This window comes from Ascaphus truei, chromosome 1 (assembly GCF_040206685.1).
Source record: "Ascaphus truei isolate aAscTru1 chromosome 1, aAscTru1.hap1, whole genome shotgun sequence".
Lineage (NCBI taxonomy): Eukaryota > Metazoa > Chordata > Amphibia > Anura > Ascaphidae > Ascaphus > Ascaphus truei.
This window is the reverse complement of record NC_134483.1, coordinates 110,105,965-110,124,363: the sequence shown is the minus strand read 5'-3', so window position 1 is coordinate 110,124,363 and position 18,399 is coordinate 110,105,965. Positions and strand designations below refer to the sequence as shown.

At 43.8% G+C, this 18,399-nt stretch overlaps 1 protein-coding gene across 4 annotated transcripts in view; it reads left to right on the top strand.

Annotated features, from left to right (window-relative positions):
- The window catches only part of MCTP1 (multiple C2 and transmembrane domain containing 1), an 862,717-nt gene that overhangs the window by 384,543 nt on the left and 459,775 nt on the right, over positions 1–18,399 (top strand). For 2 of the 4 annotated variants that reach the window (XM_075593222.1, XM_075593240.1), the window contains exon 7: positions 15,429–15,467. The exons of the other annotated variants lie outside the window; for them this stretch is intronic. In XM_075593222.1, the coding sequence (XP_075449337.1) occupies positions 15,429–15,467 (39 nt within the window). The remainder of the gene's footprint in view (positions 1–15,428; positions 15,468–18,399) is intronic. 4 annotated transcript variants of the gene reach the window in all.

Here is an 18,399-nt window from a genome sequence, read left to right as displayed (position 1 = left end):
GCGACATGGTGTCTCCCTGTCTCACACCCGGGCTAATCATTATCTTTCTTGTTGAAGTGGAATTCTCGTAAATGTTTTTTATAATTTCAGTTGACGCTTGTTCAATATTTTGCCTTAGTGCAACTTCAAACAGCTGAAGTATAGGAAACATAAAATGTTCTTTAGTAATCCATGAATCCTAAATTAAGTGGTTGATCGTATTCATTACATCAGGAAATCACTTCTTGAACAAGTGGGGGGTTTTGTTTATATCCACTGCAAAAGCCCACTTGTTCTCTAAAATGGCAACATCCATGGTCAGTTGCAGCTGGTTCGTTAACATCTTAAGTGATTGGAAGGGGACAGATTAATCTTGAGGTCTTCTTTGTCTAACTATGGCTTTGCTCCATTGTCCATCAGATATTAAATGAATAATTGTTCTGCAGTTCTTAAAAGGAAGAAGGCCACTGATTATGGCAGCTTCATGGATCAATTTAACAGAATAAGGGAGGTGAAGAATATTTGAGATAAATATCTCAAAATGATAATCACTCTGCAGAGTTTATTGACTAGCAAGTGCACATTTAATTTGTTCAATAATTCTCATTTAGCTATAGATTTGCAAGTATGAGAACACTTTCTCAATTCCCTCTTCACAGCCACATCCCACAGTCTTCACTGCCTCTTTGGCATGATCATTTCAGTATTGAATACCGTGAACCTGTCTACATTCGGACACTCTTTGGACTTTATTTCATTTGGCCCTTTGTCCCTTTTATCTACAGCAAAAATGTTTGCCAAATATGAAGTGAGATACAGATGTCACTAACTGTATGAAACATAATTAATGAAAACATTTCTTACATGTAACCATTATCCGGTTGCAGGGATATACACTCAGGAAACCTTACTCTGAGCTGCTCTCACTCGTTTCTATTGATCTTCTCAGGGGCTTCCTTTAAACTTTGGTTTTGGCCAAAGACTGGGCAATCTGAAAGATGCAAGAAAAAGAGGCGCCAAAAAAATAAGCAGTCATTTATTAAACAATAATAAAAGCATGGCCCTATACGCTGATATCATACAGCGATGGCACAATCTTGAGAAAAATCAGTATTTGATGTTTAAGTGCAATGCACTTATCTGCCATTGATACGATAAGGGGCTACCTCTACGGAGCCCTGGAAATACCTGGTTCCTTATTGCCAGGAGCTTTCTGGATATTTCACTTCTTCTATATTCCTTTTAATAGGAGCTTCTAGGATATTATATTTTATCCCGAATCCTAGAAACAAGGATCTCTGTGGTCATCTATCTACTGTAAATAGGGTAGACATCATATAGTTCTGATACTTCTACAGCTATATTGCTTCTAATTTAAAAATAATAATAGTGCACCTAGAGACTAATGAAGAGCTCTCCTAACACTTGCGTAATAGCAACTGGAACTTTCTTGGAGGGATGGGTTAGAGCTTTCATACGACAGGGTTAACTCTTCCAGTGCTACAGTATGCGGGGAAAAAAATAGAAACAGAAATAGACAACATACTGTAATGTGAATAACAAAGAGTTTGGGGTTTTTATAAATAAAATAAAAAAAATTTGCACAAAAATTAATTAGAGAGACTTTAGAAATCTTTATATGCACCTTTATATATTGGTTCTCACTTATAAAGAAAATATGGATACTTAATAATACACCTTTTGGAAGGGCTGTAGTGAGAGCATAATGAAACTGCAGTCAAATAAGTGCTAGGAGATGCTAGGATGGAGCAGTGGGGGCCTATCTGGCACGTAGCAAGTTAAACTGGAAGAGAAAAACTGATACATAAACCTTGGCCCCCTGGAGACGCACTTACCAGAACTCCCTCCTTCTGTCTCTGTATGTTCTCCCTACCTACCAATTAGACTGTAAGCTCCTCGGGGCAGGGACTCCTCTTCCGAAATGTTACTTTTATGTCTAAAGCACTTATTCCCATGATCTGTTATTTATATTATCTGTTATTTATTTGATTACCACATGTATTACTACTGTGAAGCGCTATGTACACTAATGGCGCTATATAAATATAGACATACAATACAATACAATACAATTGGAAGGTAAATAAATACAGGTGTCGAAGTAGAAAAAACATACTTGACTACAATCAATTTAGTTTGGTAGAGAAGGATCTTTTAATCTTTCATCATCCTGCATTTGGTTAGGAAACTTTTATTGGGAAGAATGCCGCAGAATCCTGAGTTAGGCTGAAAGCTTTTTGAAAATGGCGTCTTCAATCCAGCCCTTTCTTTAAGATGTCAATCAGAGACACCTATTTGAGCTGCGCAAAATTGATTTCTTAGGAACATACCATAACACAGCGTAGTGGTTGGGGTTTTGGACCTCAGTACATTACTAGTATATTCTATTCCCACCTTAGCCACTTGCACTACTAGTAGTCTTGGTCAAATCAGTTTATTTCCCTGGTGTATGAAAATGACTATTTTGAAATAAAAATCACTCGTGTGTGTATATATATGTAACGGGTATTCCCCCACCCCCAATCGCAGATAGAGTGAATGTGAGGGGGAACCTATATGTTACCAGGTGTGGTGCAGTATACCTGTCAGGCTCACAGGAGGTCTGAGCCTCCGCTAGTGAAAGCCTGGGGTGAATCCTCTGGAACGATCTTCTTCGGTCAGCGCCTCCACCTGTGTAGGATTCTAGGAGTGTAGAATGTCCCCTACACAGGACCCACATATAGTAACCACATACACAGGAGTATAAGTATAACCGTTTACTATATGCAGAATCAAACATAACACAATACACATAGCAATAATAATAGTGACAGTGTCCGTCTATGACACTCACAGGCACAACTACCCACAGGCACACTATCTCACAGTGCCTTAACCCCACACCTTATACCTAGAGCCCCACGAGTCCACTTAACAGACTCAGAACCTATAGGCGGGATCAGCGCCTAATGTACCGGTATGTTGGTGCACTTAATATGATACCTGCCTCAGTGCTCCAGCACCTGAGGCTGCAGATTCTTCACAAAGGATCCGCCGCTCTGCGATCTCCTCTGTGACGTCCTGCAACTCTGCCTGACGGTGGGTGACTCCCGCATGGAGTGATCAACCTTTGGAAAGTCTCTTATCTCTGCAGCCGCAGAGAATGATTCCTAGCAACACTGACCCTTCTTGTCAGAGCACACAGCACTGCAGCTGTGTCACTGACTGAACTGACTAAACTGACTGCTAACAGAGCAAAGTCCCTACCTAAGGGGCCTTCCCTAAAGCAGTCACAAGCTGAAGGGGAGTGGGGTCTAGCTGGGGCCTAAGGGGAGACTTCTGGCCTAGTGCAGGAGGCTACTTTCCTCCCTGCACAAACACACCCTCCCCTCTCTGTGTCCCAGCTCCTAACTGACAATCACTGTCTGCACACAACATTGTATCTTCTTTGTAGCATGAGAATCTGTCAGCCTTAGTGGCTGTCTGACTGCATGTGTCATAGGGCAGTCCCCAGAGGCTGCTGGGAATCGTAGTCCACTCAGGACCTCTTCTCTATTAGCGCCGCGTGCGCGATCTCTACTGCGCATGTCTGAAGCTGTAATGGCCGCCGCTACTCTTAACTGAGCATGCGCAACTTCCAAAAGCTCCTGCACACATGTAATGGCCACCTCTATGCTTGCCAACCTCTGTGAATTGCACTGCACAGGCGCGAACTCCCGCGCCAACCTCAACATGGCCGCCGCGACTGCTCTGCTTACGCGCAAGCCTCCGCACATGCGCGAACACATTAAACATGGCGGCGTCCTGCCGCAGCTGCCACCGGGAGCCCCCGGGAATGCGCTCGCCCCCGCAGCAGCACACACGCAAGGGGGAAAGAACCCGGCAGACAGGGGGACCTGAGGGACCCTGGCTACATATATAAAACCACTCACAGACATATACTGCTTTGCCAGTACAACCAGCCTCACATTGATGAGACCCAAAAGAAACAGCTGTCTGTGAGTGGTATGACTGGCTTTGCATCTAATCCCAAGCTGTGCTTAAAAGCTGTGTGAACAGCGCACATTATCTTATAAGGGTTCCATGTAAAAATGGATTTTAGGTAAACTGTGACACTGTGCTTATTTGCGTGTCATTCCTTTCCGGTAAGCACTGTGGAAGCACTGTATGCTAGGTGATAATGGTGAAATGCAGGGTTGCAGATCTGTCTAAGACATGTGAATGTGCTCACAAGAGATATTTGTTATTGCTATATACAGAGTATATATATATATATATATATATATATATATATATATATATATATATTGTGACAAACAGCTTACTCCGGGGCTCCGTCGTTTGTCCGGGACTGTTAGTACACGGTCTTTTAGGGTAGGTTAAATGATGAGGCGTCACGTACTGTTCCTTTAAACAGGCTATGCCTGGTTTATTCAGTCCCAGGCACTGAGACTGCCACAGTGCATACAACAGAAACAGATCAAAAACAAAAGCTGCTCACCTGAGCGATAACTTAACTTAGATATCCCTGACTCAGGGTTGGAAGTGGCTTTTCCACTTCCAACAACAAAACAAGGTACTTTTGCAGACTTAGACAAATGAACAGAAAGATTGAACCTGTTTGGGGAAGAGGCTTCTCCCCTCTGTAGTTCAGCAGCCTTCCAGGCTCTTGGGGAGAGGCAAGAGCAAACAGGAAATCATTCTTACATACCTGATTTCTAATTAGCATGACAGGTGACAGAAATCAGGCAGCAGACAAACTCTGGTCTGGATCTCTCATCCCTCAGTTCCGGCGCTTGCCAAACTGTGGGATGGAGTGCATGTATTATAAGGCTGCACTCCCAGGCCAAACAGGATAGAAACTGTTCAGTATCCTGGGAGCCCTATATATGGAATTTATTACCATCCCCCGGTTTCTGTCACATATCCTCCCCCCCAGCTCAGACCTCGAGGGATGAGCGACCATGGATATTAGGGAGTGCTTCCTTGACAACCCGTCAGCATTGCCATGTTTGTGCCCTGACCTGTGTTCCACAGAAAATTTAAAGGGTTGTAGGCTTAGGAACCACCTGGTCACTCTAGCATTCTTTTCCCTGTTTTGACACATCCAGGTAAGGGGTGCATGATCTGTGACCAACCGGAATTTTCTCCCCAACAGGTAGTACTTGAGCGTCTCTACAGCCCACTTTATTGCGAGACACTCTTTCTCTACTATGGAGTAATTTTTCTCCTGGGGATTTAGTTTCCTACTTAAATAAAGGATGGGGTGCTCCTCACCTTGAGACTCCTGGGAGAGTACCGCCCCCAGCCCTACCTCAGATGCGTCGGTTTGGACTACGAACTCTTTGGAGAAGTCAGGTGTGACCAACACTGGTTGGGCACAGAGAGCTTCTTTCAGGCTTCTAAAGGCCTGTTCGGTTTCGGGGGACCACTTTACCATTAGGGGTCCTCTTGCTTTTGTGAGGTCGGTTAGTGGGGTTGCCTTAGTTGCCAAATTGGGAATAAACCTTCTATAGTACCCAATTAACCCCAAAAAGGTCCTTACTTGTTTTTTTGTAACTGGCCTTGGCCAATTTTGTATCGCCTCCACTTTGAGTGTTTGGGGTTTGAGTAAACCTCTGCCAATAGAATACCCCAGATACTTGGCCTCCTCCAGACCAATAGTGCATTTAGCGGGGTTAGCAGTTAGTCCAGCAGACCGAACTGCGTTGAGCACAGCTTGGACCTTTGGAAGGTGGGATTGCCAATCTTCACTATGGATTACCACATCATCCAGGTAGCCGGCAGCATACCGAGCATGTGGTTTTAAAATTTTATCCATCATTCTTTGGAATGTGGCGGGAGCTCCATGTAAGGGTGAACAAAAAATTGTGAACTAGCGCTAAAGTGTAAAACACAGTGTGATAGTATAATAATGACTTCTAATAAAGGTTGGCTGCCCGGTGATACTGCCAGTACTAACAGAATAACACAAAATAAAGAAAAACCTGGCGCCAAATTGTCAGTGGAATGTCCTAAACTCCTCAAGGGATCCGCACACTTGCTCGACAGACCATGCAAAGAGAAAAACACAAACAAACAAAAATCATAGCGCAACACTGTAGGGTGAGCAGTACTGCACTAATACACACAAACAATTAAGAGTCCTAGCGACAATTGAAAAAACTATTTGATATGATAGGCACCTATCATCGTCTCCGCTGAGGAAGTAGAGTGACATCTACGAAACACGTAGGGCTAGTGGCATTGCCACTGTTTGACTGGCTTTGGACGTTTATGGTCATTTGACATTGGAGCCCAGCTTTCCCTTCAGCCTGCCAGCTGTCCCTTTAAGGCCACGGGTACTATCGCGCGCGGGCGCGCAGAGATTTCCCGTTTGCTCCGGAGTAGGAAGTGAAGCGTGTGTCTACACGCGGTGCAGAGCTGTGGACCCCGCACACCAGCCTCCACGGCCGGAGCTGTTCCGGCTACCATCGCAGGGACGGTCTGGAGCTGAAGCCGCAACGGAGCAGAGACATCACCCGGCAGGGAGACCATCTGTATTTAGGACTTTTTCCTACCAATGCGAGTTTAAGCCTTGCTGTCTGTAAGTAGGGCTCCAATTTTTGTGTCTCAGATGACCTGCGGTTCTTTGTATTTGCCAATGCCAGACTTGGCATAGTTCCTTTTAATAAATAGTTTTTTAATTGTCGCTAGGACTCTTAATTGTTTGTGTGTATTAATGCAGTACTACTCACCCTACAGTGTTGCGCTATGATTTTTGTTTGTTTGTGTTTTTCTCTTTGCATGGTCTGTCGAGCAAGTGTGCGGATCCCTTGAGGAGTTCAGGACATTCCACTGACAATTTGGCGCCAGGTTTTTCTTTATTTTGGGAGCTCCATGTAAGACAAAAGGCAGCACCTTATACTGAAAGAGGCCGTCTGGGGTTGAGAAGGCTGTCTTTTCTTTTGCCCTTTCTGTGAGGGGAACCTGCCAGTACCCTTTTGTTAGGTCTAGGGTTGTGAGATATCGGGCTTTGCCCAGTCTCTCTACAAGTTCATCTACCCTGGGCATAGGATAAGTATCAAATTTTGACACAGCGTTTAGTTTCCGGTAGTCATTACAAAACCTTGTTGTACCATCTGGCTTTGGGACTAAGACTATAGACTATAGACTAAAGACCCACTTTGGGATTCCTCAATTACGCCTAGTTTTAGCATTTTTTTAACCTCTAAACTTATAGCCTTTCTTTTGGCCTCTGGGATTCGGTATGGTTTAAGGTTAACTCGGACCCCCGGTTCAGAGACTAGGTCATGTTCAATTACGCTAGTTCTACCTGGCTGTGTAGAGAAGATTTCTTTGTTTCTTCTCACTAAATTCTGAACCTCTCGTTTCTGATGAACGGACAGGGTTTCAGCTATGCTAACCTCTGAGTCAGTTTCTTGATTCTCTGACGGACCTGGGGGTACTAGGGTTAACAAGACTTTTCTATCTTTCCAGGGCTTGAGTAGGTTTATATGGTAAATTTGCTCAGGTTTCCTCCTACCTGGCTGTCTTACCTTATAATTTACTTCACCCACTCTTTCCAAGACCTCATATGGCCCATGCCATTTAGCAAGGAATTTACTCTCCACGGTGGGAACCAGAACTAGTACCCTATCACCTGGAAAAAAAATTCTGATCCTAGCACCCTTATTATACGTATTCCTCTGGGCCCCTTGACCTTTTTCCACGTGTTCCCTCACTATGGGTAGGACTGCAGCAATGCGGTCATGCATCTGGGCAACATGCTCTATTACACTTCTGTAAGGGGTAACCTTGTGTTCCCAAGTCTCTTTGGCTATATCCAGTAAGCCCCTTGGGTGTCGGCCATACAATAGTTCAAACGGGGAGAAACCTGTGGATGATTGGGGAACTTCCCTAATGGCAAATAACAGGTACGGTAACAAACAATCCCAGTTTTTCCCATCTTTATCGACCGCCCGCCGTAACATACTCTTTAAGGTTTTATTGAACCTTTCCACTAAACCATCTGTTTGTGGATGATAGACTGAGGTTCTGAGATGCTTGATTTTTAGGAGTTTACATAGCTCTTTTGTTACTTGGGACATAAATGGTGTTCCCTGGTCAGATAAAATCTCTTTAGGAATTCCGACCCGGGAAAACAGAACTACTAACTCTTTTGCTATGTTTTTAGCAGAGGTGCTACATAGGGGAACTGCCTCCGGATATCGGGTGGCATAATCTAATATTACCAATATATGCTGATGTCCCCTAGCAGACTTTATTAGGGGACCTACTAGATCCATAGCAATCCGGTCAAATGGTACCTCTATTATGGGAAGGGGTACCAATGGGCTGCGGTACGCTTTGAACGGGGCGGTGATCTGAAATTCTGGGCATGAGGAGCAATAATTTGTAATTTCTGCCAGAACCCCAGGCCAATAGAAGCTTCGAAGAACCTTTTCTTTTGTCTTTTCCACCCCTAGGTGTCCCCCCAATGGATGACTATGTGCGAGGTGTAATACTACGTTACGGAATGTCCGTGGTACCAACAATTGTTTAGTTGTAACTGATTTCCTTTTATCAACCCGATATACTAGGTCGTTCTCTACCTCGAAGTAGGGGTAAGCAAGTGACCTATCTGGTTGGCCAGGAGTACTATTCTGGTCCCGTATATTTCCCCTTGCTACCGCTAATGTGGGGTCCTCCCACTGGGCCTTCTTAAAACTCCCAGGACTGACCACTAGGTCAGCGAGGGTCTTATCCGGTTCTGGGGTGGTAAGTGTCTGATCAACATCTTGATTTGGGGTATTCCCTACCAAAGTAGTGATGGGGAAGGGAATTTTGCAGCACTCCTCCTTTTCCCCCTTCTTATTTGGGCCCTCGTCAACATCCATTTCTGAAAAAGGGAAAGGATTTGTTTCTTCTAATACTTCGTTATGGTCCGCTATTGAACTCTGGGCGCTATTCTGAGCGGGGGACCACATTTTTAGAAAATGGGGAAAGTCGGTCCCTATTAACACATCATGTGCCAGTTTGGGTACAATACCCACCTTGAAATCTAAAGAACCAAACTCTGTTTCAAAAAAAACATCAACAGTGGAATATTCATGATTATCCCCATGTATACAACAAATTGCCACTCTTTGTGAACTGTTTCCCTGTTTCTTCTTAATGGGCAACAGGTATTCGGACACTAGGGTGACCATGCTCCCAGAGTCAAGAAGTGCCCGAACCGTCTTACCATCTTTACAAATGCCCACAGATGGTTATTCAAGGGGTCCTCTGGGCTAGGGCCCATACATTGGGACCACAGCGAATAAGGTTCCACGCTGTTGCATTGCATGGGTTCATCATTTAGTAGGCAGATTTTTGCGGTGTGGCCCCTCTCATGACAATTTACACATTTAGGTACATAGTCTGTGTCCCACTTAGAGCCTTTTCCCGGCTCCCCATGTTGGCTATTGCCCTTAGTGTGCGAGCCACTGTTGCTGGTGCTGCGTGAAGGTGGTCACCGCTCTTCAGCGCCCCTTAACCCCGGTACCCTTTTACCGTCTCTGGAAGAGTCCTCGAACCTCGGGTAGTGGGGTTGCTCCACGACTGTGGGTTGCGGGTGCTCTTCTGCTGCATTGTACCTTTCTACGAGGGCCACAAGCTCATCCGCATTGTGGGGGTCACTCCGACTGACCCAACGGCGTAAGGCAGAGGGAAGTTTCCTCAAGAACTGGTCCATGACCAACCGTTCCACGATGTGGCTTGCTGAGTTGATCTCGGGTTGTAGCCACTTCCGGGCGAGGTGGATGAGGTCATACATCTGGCTTCGGGTGGCTTTATCCATCGTGAAGGACCATGCGTGAAACCTTTGGGCACGAACAGCCGTGGTTACGCCGAGGCGGGCGAGGATCTCGAACTTCAATTTTGCATAGACGTTAGCTTCGGCTGGCTCTAGATCAAAGTAAGCCTTCTGGGGTTCGCCGCTTAGGAAGGGTGCGATTAGACCAGCCCACTCAGCTTCTGGCCATCCCTCTCTCTGTGCCGTGCGTTCAAACGTGAGAAGATAGGCTTCCACATCATCCGAGGATCCCATCTTCTGAAGGTAGTGGCTAGCCCTGGTCATTTTCGGAACTGGGGCTGCCTCTGCCAGTGGAAGGTTACTGATAGTCCCCCTCAGGATCTCGAGTTCCTGCTGTAAGCCCTGAGGGAACCATTGTTGCTCCTCTCTCAGCAAGCGGTTTGTCTCTTGCAGGTTTGCATTCACCTGTTGCTGGTTTGCATTAGTCTCTTGCTGGGCTATTAACAGCTGTTGCTGGGTTTCATTCGCCTCTTTCTGGACAGCGACATTGCGTACCAGCAGGACAAAAAACTTTTTTTTTTTTTTCTTGTTAAAGTTCTTTAACCCGCAGACCTTTTAGTGTTCTGCCCGCATTCTCCACCATATGTGACAAACAGCTTACTCCGGGGCTCCGTCGTTTGTTCGGGACTGTTAGAACACGGTCTTTTAGGGTAGGTTAAATGATGAGGCGTCACGTACTGTTCCTTTAAACAGGCTATGCCTGGTTTATTCAGTCCCAGGCACTGAGACTGCCACAGTGCATACAACAGAAACAGATCAAAAACAAAAGCTGCTCACCTGAGCGATAACTTAACTTAGATATCCCTGAATCAGGGTTGGAAGTGGCTTTTCCACTTCCAACAACAAAACAAGGTACTTTTGCAGACTTAGACAAATGAACAGAAAGATTGAACCTGTTTGGGGAAGAGGCTTCTCCCCTCTGTAGTTCAGCAGCCTTCCAGGCTCTTGGGGAGAGGCAAGAGCAAACAGGAAATCAGTCTTACATACCTGATTTCTAATTAGCATGACAGGTGACAGAAATCAGGCAGCAGACAAACTCTGGTCTGGATCTCTCATCCCTCAGTTCCAGCGCTTGCCAAACTGTGGGATGGAGTGCATGTATTATAAGGCTGCACTCCCAGGCCAAACAGGATAGAAACTGTTCAGTATCCTGGGAGCCCTATATATGGAATTTATTACCATCCCCTGGTTTCTGTCACAATATATATATATATATATATATATATATATATATATATATATATATACAGTATATATATATATATATATATATATATATATATATATATATATATATATATATATACAGTATACATATATATATATATATTATATGTGAGAAATTATAGATCAGTCACAGTAGATTATTACATTTAAGAATTATTTGATAATCTAATAAATATACTTTGGAATTCGTGACGACATGATGACCTCATCAAGTGCACAGCTACAAAATGGTGTTTACCGAAGAAGATAAGCATGTTGTAATGTGCTTGAGACAAAGCAAGAATTATGGTTCAAACGCTTACATAAAATGTTTCCTGATAAAGGATGGTCGCTAGGAGGACTGAAAAAAAATGAATTAGTAAAACAACGTATAGTTCAGGAGTGGGAGCATCTGCATCAATGCGTTATCGATTATGCAATCAGACAGTAGCGTTCACATCTTCAGGCGTGCATTTCAGCAGGAGGACCTTTTGAACACACACATTGAATCATGCTTTGAATTCAAACTTTATAGTAATCTTAGTGTAGTGCTGTTTCCCTCACCCAATGGGAGATATGGCGACTACTGAGTGTGCGGTGCATTACCTGTGGCTCACAGGAGGCCTGAACCTCCGCTAGTGAAGTGATACAAGAGGAGTAATCAGTGCGCAGTGCAGTGAAGGGTGTGAAAGTGCACTAAAATAATATTAGTGATAACAAATATACAAAATTATACGCGAACTGTTGAAAGAGCGTCTGCAGCTGAATGAGGGGTGGCTCAACACCACCAGGAGCTAAAACAGAGAAACAAAAAGAAAACAGCGCACATTGCTCATAGTGAAGTAAATCAAGGATAAAAATGTATTAAATATCCAAGATTAGGTAATGTGCGTACATCAGGGAAATAGTAAAACAGCATTTCATGGGACAAGTTACCCATACACCACACAAACATGAAGATCTGGACAATCACGGATCATCAGTCATCAGGCTCCACAGGTAAACACAATCACAGGTCACCACAGTGATGAAGCTGGTCCACAGGTGGGGTGCGGTGAGGGCAGCAATCAAGTCCCAAATATCAAAGTCCCCCAAAGTCAAGTCTTAGTCCATCTCTACCATGGCAAACTACGGATCCGTCAATTTCGGTGCGACGCCCCTTAGTGACGTTACTTGAGCGCCGACGGAAACCCCAGAGATACACGTGGAGTCAGTTTGCCGTGGTAGAGATGGACTGAGACTTGACTTTGGGGGACTTTGATATTTGGGACTTGATTGCTGCCCTCACCACACCCCACCTATGGACCAGCTTCATCACTGTGGTGACCTGTGATTGTCCAGATCTTCATGTTGGTGTGGTGTATGGGTAACTTGTCCCATGAAATGCTGTTTTACTATTTCTCTGATGTACGCACATTACCTATCCTTGGATATTTAATACATTTTTATCCTTGATTTACTTCACTATGAGCGTTGTGCGCTGTTTTCTTTTTGTTTCTCTGAACCTCCGCTGCTGGGAGCCTGGGGTGTACCTTATCCGTCTGGTGACAGTGCCTCCACCTGTGAGGGATCCTAGCTATACTGGATAGCCCCGTCACAGGACAATATACCCAGTAACAAATACCAGAGTATAGTATAACGGTATATACTAGGCACAGACTTAGAACACACAGATAATATGCAACAACACCGTACGTATACGTATATTGGTATACCCACACAGTATTCCCACAGTACTTGGGTACAGGGGCACCAGTGTCCCAGTGTCCAGACCACAATAGGCACTCCCACCACAAGTGTGTGCGACAGCGCTGCCCACAATCAGTGTTAAAGTTGGTGCACTTGTAGATTGGGTATACCTGCTGGGTGCTCCAACACCCGGTAGCGCCAACGGAAGACAAGGGGCTGTCCGGTCCCACGCCGTCGCCATCAGCAATGAGTCTGTCTCCACGTGGGGTGATATCCAGCTGGAGGGTCCACCTTAACAGTCTCTTTATGCATTGGTGGTCTGGTCCCAGACCACAGGCCGCATCTGCTGTGCGGTGTCCTTTGCTGTGTCCCTGACCCTAATTAGATAATGGGGCAGTGTCCCCGTCTAAGGGCCTGTGCAGAAACAACCTACAGGGGAGTCTGAGTCTAGCTGGGGCCTAATAGGGGGTCTCTGGCCTAGTGCAGGGGCCACAGACACCCTGCACATACACCCTTACTCTTCAGTGTCCCAGCTCCGATGGGCGTGGTCTCCTCAGCACGCCAAATGTATCTACTGCAGAGCAGGAGATCCTCGGAGCCCTGTTGGCTATTGCGCGGTATGTGACTGAAGCCCCTGGTGCTGCTGGGGGTTGTAGTTCCCCTGAGGAGTACTTTATCTAATGGCCACCGCTCCATTAATGCTCCTGCGCATGTGCAAAGCCCATATAATGGCCGCCGCTCCTCCGGTCCAATCTGCTGGTTTCCAAGGGATATAAAAAACCAAGACGACAACTAAAAGATGAGAAAATTGTTAGAGCAATGTGGAAAAGAGAGGTTTGCAACCATAGTACCTAGAAGATCATTGGGGAGGCCCTCATCCAGTCAACTCTCCCATTACGAGCTGGAAATGTTGCTTACCCGGCTTGCTTCCCTTCCTAGTGCTGGATTTCTAAGAAAACAAATTCTTCACACTTCTGAGGCTTCTGGGAAAGTTTTACATGTCTCCAAGCAAAAAATGAGGCTTGTTTTTAACACTACAGAGAAGAAATGGGCCTCCATGGTAGCAAATGTGATGTATATAGGGCAAAAGGGACAGGGCTTATAGATCTCAGGGGGAAGACATTATCATTGTGGGGCATGGTTAATGTCCCAATTGCCTTACGGTAAATATTGGCATGTAAGCATGTGCTATTATATCTCACTCATCTAACACTTTTTGAAGCATTAATTATCTGTGTTAATTATAAACAGAAAATTTATTTGTGCAGTGTTTCCATAAAGACAGTTAGGTTCTATGTATCAACATGTAGCTGTATGATCCTCTGAATATTCATCATATTATTAACCAGTTCTGTAACATAAATTGACATTACTGTTTATAAAAATGTTATCTTACAGTCATGAACATTGTTACAACGTAAGCTTCTCTGAGTTGCATGCTCAGTTATACTGTAGATGCATGTACATGTGATGTGGCTTTGTAAATGTACACGCTTTCTTGGCACATTCGTCATTCACATCTGCTTCTCAGTTTTGACTAACGTTGCAATATTACATTGTATTTACAAAAATATCTAGATACAGTACAAATTATTTATTTATAGGTGGGTAATATATATTCGTCTCAGTGCTGCATTGTCTCATAATCATCTCTGGTTGATGCAACCAATAACAGCCACCAAACTTTAACTCATTTTTTGTTGTTGTTTTGTTGATCTCGCCTGAACATGATGGTCTCTTGACATTTTTTTTAACAGTGCAATATTTCTTATATCGGAGACATTCACTGGGGAAGTCCCAGTGCAATAAGTGGGCAGGAACCCAGTGAGGAGAATGCTGCATGTCTCAGCAACATTTCCCTTGCTTGCCCTGATGCAAGCAGTGGCTGAGTACTCACTGAGTTATTAAATCACACTTTTTTTTTGCAGTTTGGAGTGGTCTGTCCCTGGTTGATACTATACTTACTCTTTGACGGCATGCACCCTGTATAACATTTATTGTCCTTATACATCAGTGTGTTGCTGTTTTACTTTAGATTTCTCCCAAGCTTTAATTGCAAACTCACTTTTTAATGCAGCAGCAGTAGCAGCAGCACCAGAAAAACTGGACAAAATACAGGTGTACTGTAGTGCGTCATGACATGCAGTAACGCAGTAAATAAAAATGTGTCTTTTTTTTAAACTATTTTTTATTTAGTCTAAATCTTAATTTATTTACAAAAGACGCATTTGCTTTCTGTAGTTTTGCACAAGTGTTGCATAAAACTAATTTCAAGTTTTTTTTAAGAGCTTTGCTTTATTTTTTAACCGCTTATTGAGCTCTTGAAGAAACTCACAGCACCACTATGTTTTAATTGCACTTCAACCACTGTGCATTTAATTTTTGATTATACAAACTTTATCAGGTGTTACAAGTAAGAAATGAATAGTACTGTATATGTCCCTGTATGGTATAGAAATAAATGTTGGTTTCTCAGGGAGGAAATACAGTACACACTCTACACACATATTCACAGACCTTTTAACATTGCATACCATAAACATGCTGTGCTTTCATTATCTTTAGATTGCATGCGTTTCATCTCCATCTTTCACAGCCATAGGGACTTGCAAAGTAATGACGTATAATGTGCTCCAGGTCCCTCTGACAGAGTGGGACTGACTTGTACAAGTATAAGTCTGTTGAGGAGAAAGGTAATCAGACTTTATTTTGTTTGCAGACAATGCTTATAAGGAAGAATTGGAAAAGATCAAGTAAGGTAATTTCTGGCGTGTGAAATTGAAATTAAAAAAACAAACAATATTTTTGCATTGAGGTTAAAACAATTGTGTTGGAAAGTCTTTCATAGCTAGATTATTGACTAGGTGTAATGAACCAAGCTCAAACTGACAAGTCTAAAAGGATGACACAGCCTATTCTGGGGTTGACGCCCTTTGACTTGAATGGGTATTAACGTCAGAACAAGTGCACTAACCCATACTGGCACTTGATGCATGTGCCTCTTGGAGTGTTATTTTCTGGATTCTGCACTTAATTACCAAATGCTATATCATCTGTGTAATAAAGCAGGCAAAATAACTCTACGAAAGCATGCATGTTTCAAATAGACTGAGTGCACATTAAACACTACATGATATGGGACAATGGGATGAGCCAGGTTAACATGTGACAATGAGTTGGGTCACATTTTGGGGACCTGTAGAAGAAATAGGCACATTAATAACTATTGTTTAAAAATATGCCAAATTGTTACACAGTGCCCTCTATGGTAAGCAACAATATACACAATAAATTACATTTTACCATTTAAAGGTGCAATCTACCCTACATCATTTAGTGAACAACTTAACAATATTGATGATTTCCATGTAAACATATCATGTCTTAAGCAAACAATTATCTGTTTTAGTTTTAAGTGGAAATTAAGAATAGTTTTCTTTTCAACAGGGAGTTGAAAAGTGTAAGGCTGGTCAGTCAAGTATTTCTTCTACCTTTAACAGCAAATACAAATATCACTTGTGAGCACATTCACATGTCTTAGACATATCTGCATACCCTGCCTTTCCCCTTTATCTCCTAGCATACAGTACTCCACTGCGGCCATGGATTCTGGGTAATGACATGCAAATGAGCACAGTATCACTTTTTGGTACTTGTCCATACCTGTAACGCCTGTACAACAGTCCTACCTTGTGGATTCAATGTTCTGCAGTGTCTGAAAACGCAGACTTTGACTAATTACTCTCTTGCTTTATTTCATATAATTTACCTCCATGCACCAAAATGTGAGAGATTGGTGCTTAACCCATACACTGTCAGTGGGACAGCAAAGCATGTTTTTGCAATGGGCTGCTGGCCCTATTGGCAGCAAAAGGATTAATGAAATCCAAGATCCCTTTAAAAAGGGTAAAACACATGTAACTCTCCCTGCCCGGCTCCTAGGGAGTTTACATCTGGCATTACCTTATTCAGGGTGCTGGATTGGTGTGGCTGGGCGTTGAGTTAGCAAAGATGGAAATCATGAAGGCCCGGAACTTTTGTATGACAACACAACACTCTTTATTTATGCCCACTATTACTAGGGCTCTTCTCATTCATACACAATACACAATAGCAAAGATGTTGTTCGTTTAATTTCACTTGCCTGTATTCTTAGCAGGTACATCCCCAGGCACAATCACTCAACACACTGGGGAGGTGTGGACACTTGACTGGATTCTCCTTAATTAACCTATCCCCATTCTGCATAACATCTGTTACGCTCTGTCACTATGGGCCCCTTTTTCGGCCTTGGCCTTCTCACTATAGAGAGGAGATATAAACCCATTCCTGTCTCTGAACTGACACTTCTAGACATACTAGGATTGAGGCAGATGGGGATCTTCCTATAGAGCTGATCCTATGGCACCCGGTGGCTCTTCTCATGGGGACCTGTGGCATGCCTGCCTCCACTTCTGTGAACCAATGGATTCACCTTGGCCACATCTGTGGACCCTGCCTGAAGGGCTACTGTCCCTATCTAGAACATAATAAATGGGGACAGGTGTCTGTTCTATACACTCAGGAACATATTTCTTAACTATATTGTCATGGGAGACCAGGCCATTTACACCTTTTTACCAGGATCATGCACTGAGAAAAACGAGTTAATGAAGTAAATTGTAAATTTATTCACAGGAAAAGGCAAACACACTATGTTACACAAACTACAACAAAAAGACACACTTACTTGGGAATTGGGGTTGAAAAACTATACTTTCCTAGGTGAAGGGGCTTATCAATCCAAAGCTTACCCTAAAAAGTCTTGGAACTGAAATCAACCTGCAGTTCCAAACGTCACAGCTCCCCTCTCTCTCCAAAGGGATGGAATTCACTTGGTGCTTAGAATCTTAGAAAAAAGAATTTTGAGAGTCATTGGAGAACCTTGGAGAACACTGGAAAACACTCAATCTAATGGGCGCAAGGGGTCATAATACCTCTGACTTTCATTTAAAAAATACTATAGCCCAAGCCAAAGCGTGAGAAATGTCTCCACCGCCAATCAGAGACAAGCTGGTAGAAATTTTGTTTTAGTGTTGATTGCAATATTGATAGGTGGCGCTAGTGTTTTAGTGCATCTTGACATATAAATGCAATGTAAGGTCTCGGCCAAGCTCCCCGCTGGCGTGCTGAGGCGCGCTGAGGCTCAGGGAAAGAGGATGCTTTCCCTGGCCTTAGACAGCGCACCGTCAGGGGGCGTGCTGGGGGCGGGCCAGTGACGTCACATAGCTGGTTCGCCCTCATTGGGCGAACCGCTCACGTGACCGGCCCTGCGCTCCGGCGAGCGCTGAAATGTAAAAATTTGCTAAGACCTACGCTTCCGCGCGCTTGCGGAAGCGTAGGCGAGCCCCTACTAAAGCCGCTCTAATTGCGGCTGTAGGGGCTCAGTGCTGAGCGGAAGCGTGCCTCAGCGCGCTTCCGCCAGCAAGCAGCAACCCGGGACGAGGCATAAGTCGTCCATTTTTCCATTTTCTAAGATACGATAACCCATATATTTAACTGTAACCCACCACTTATTCCCCTAAAAACTTCAGAGGACTACAAATTATTTTAAAATATGGAAAAAAAAATGTTATTAGATTTCAGTAAATGACAGTTTAGAGATAATGTACAAAGACTTTGTTAAAATACATTAATACAATTTTCTTTCA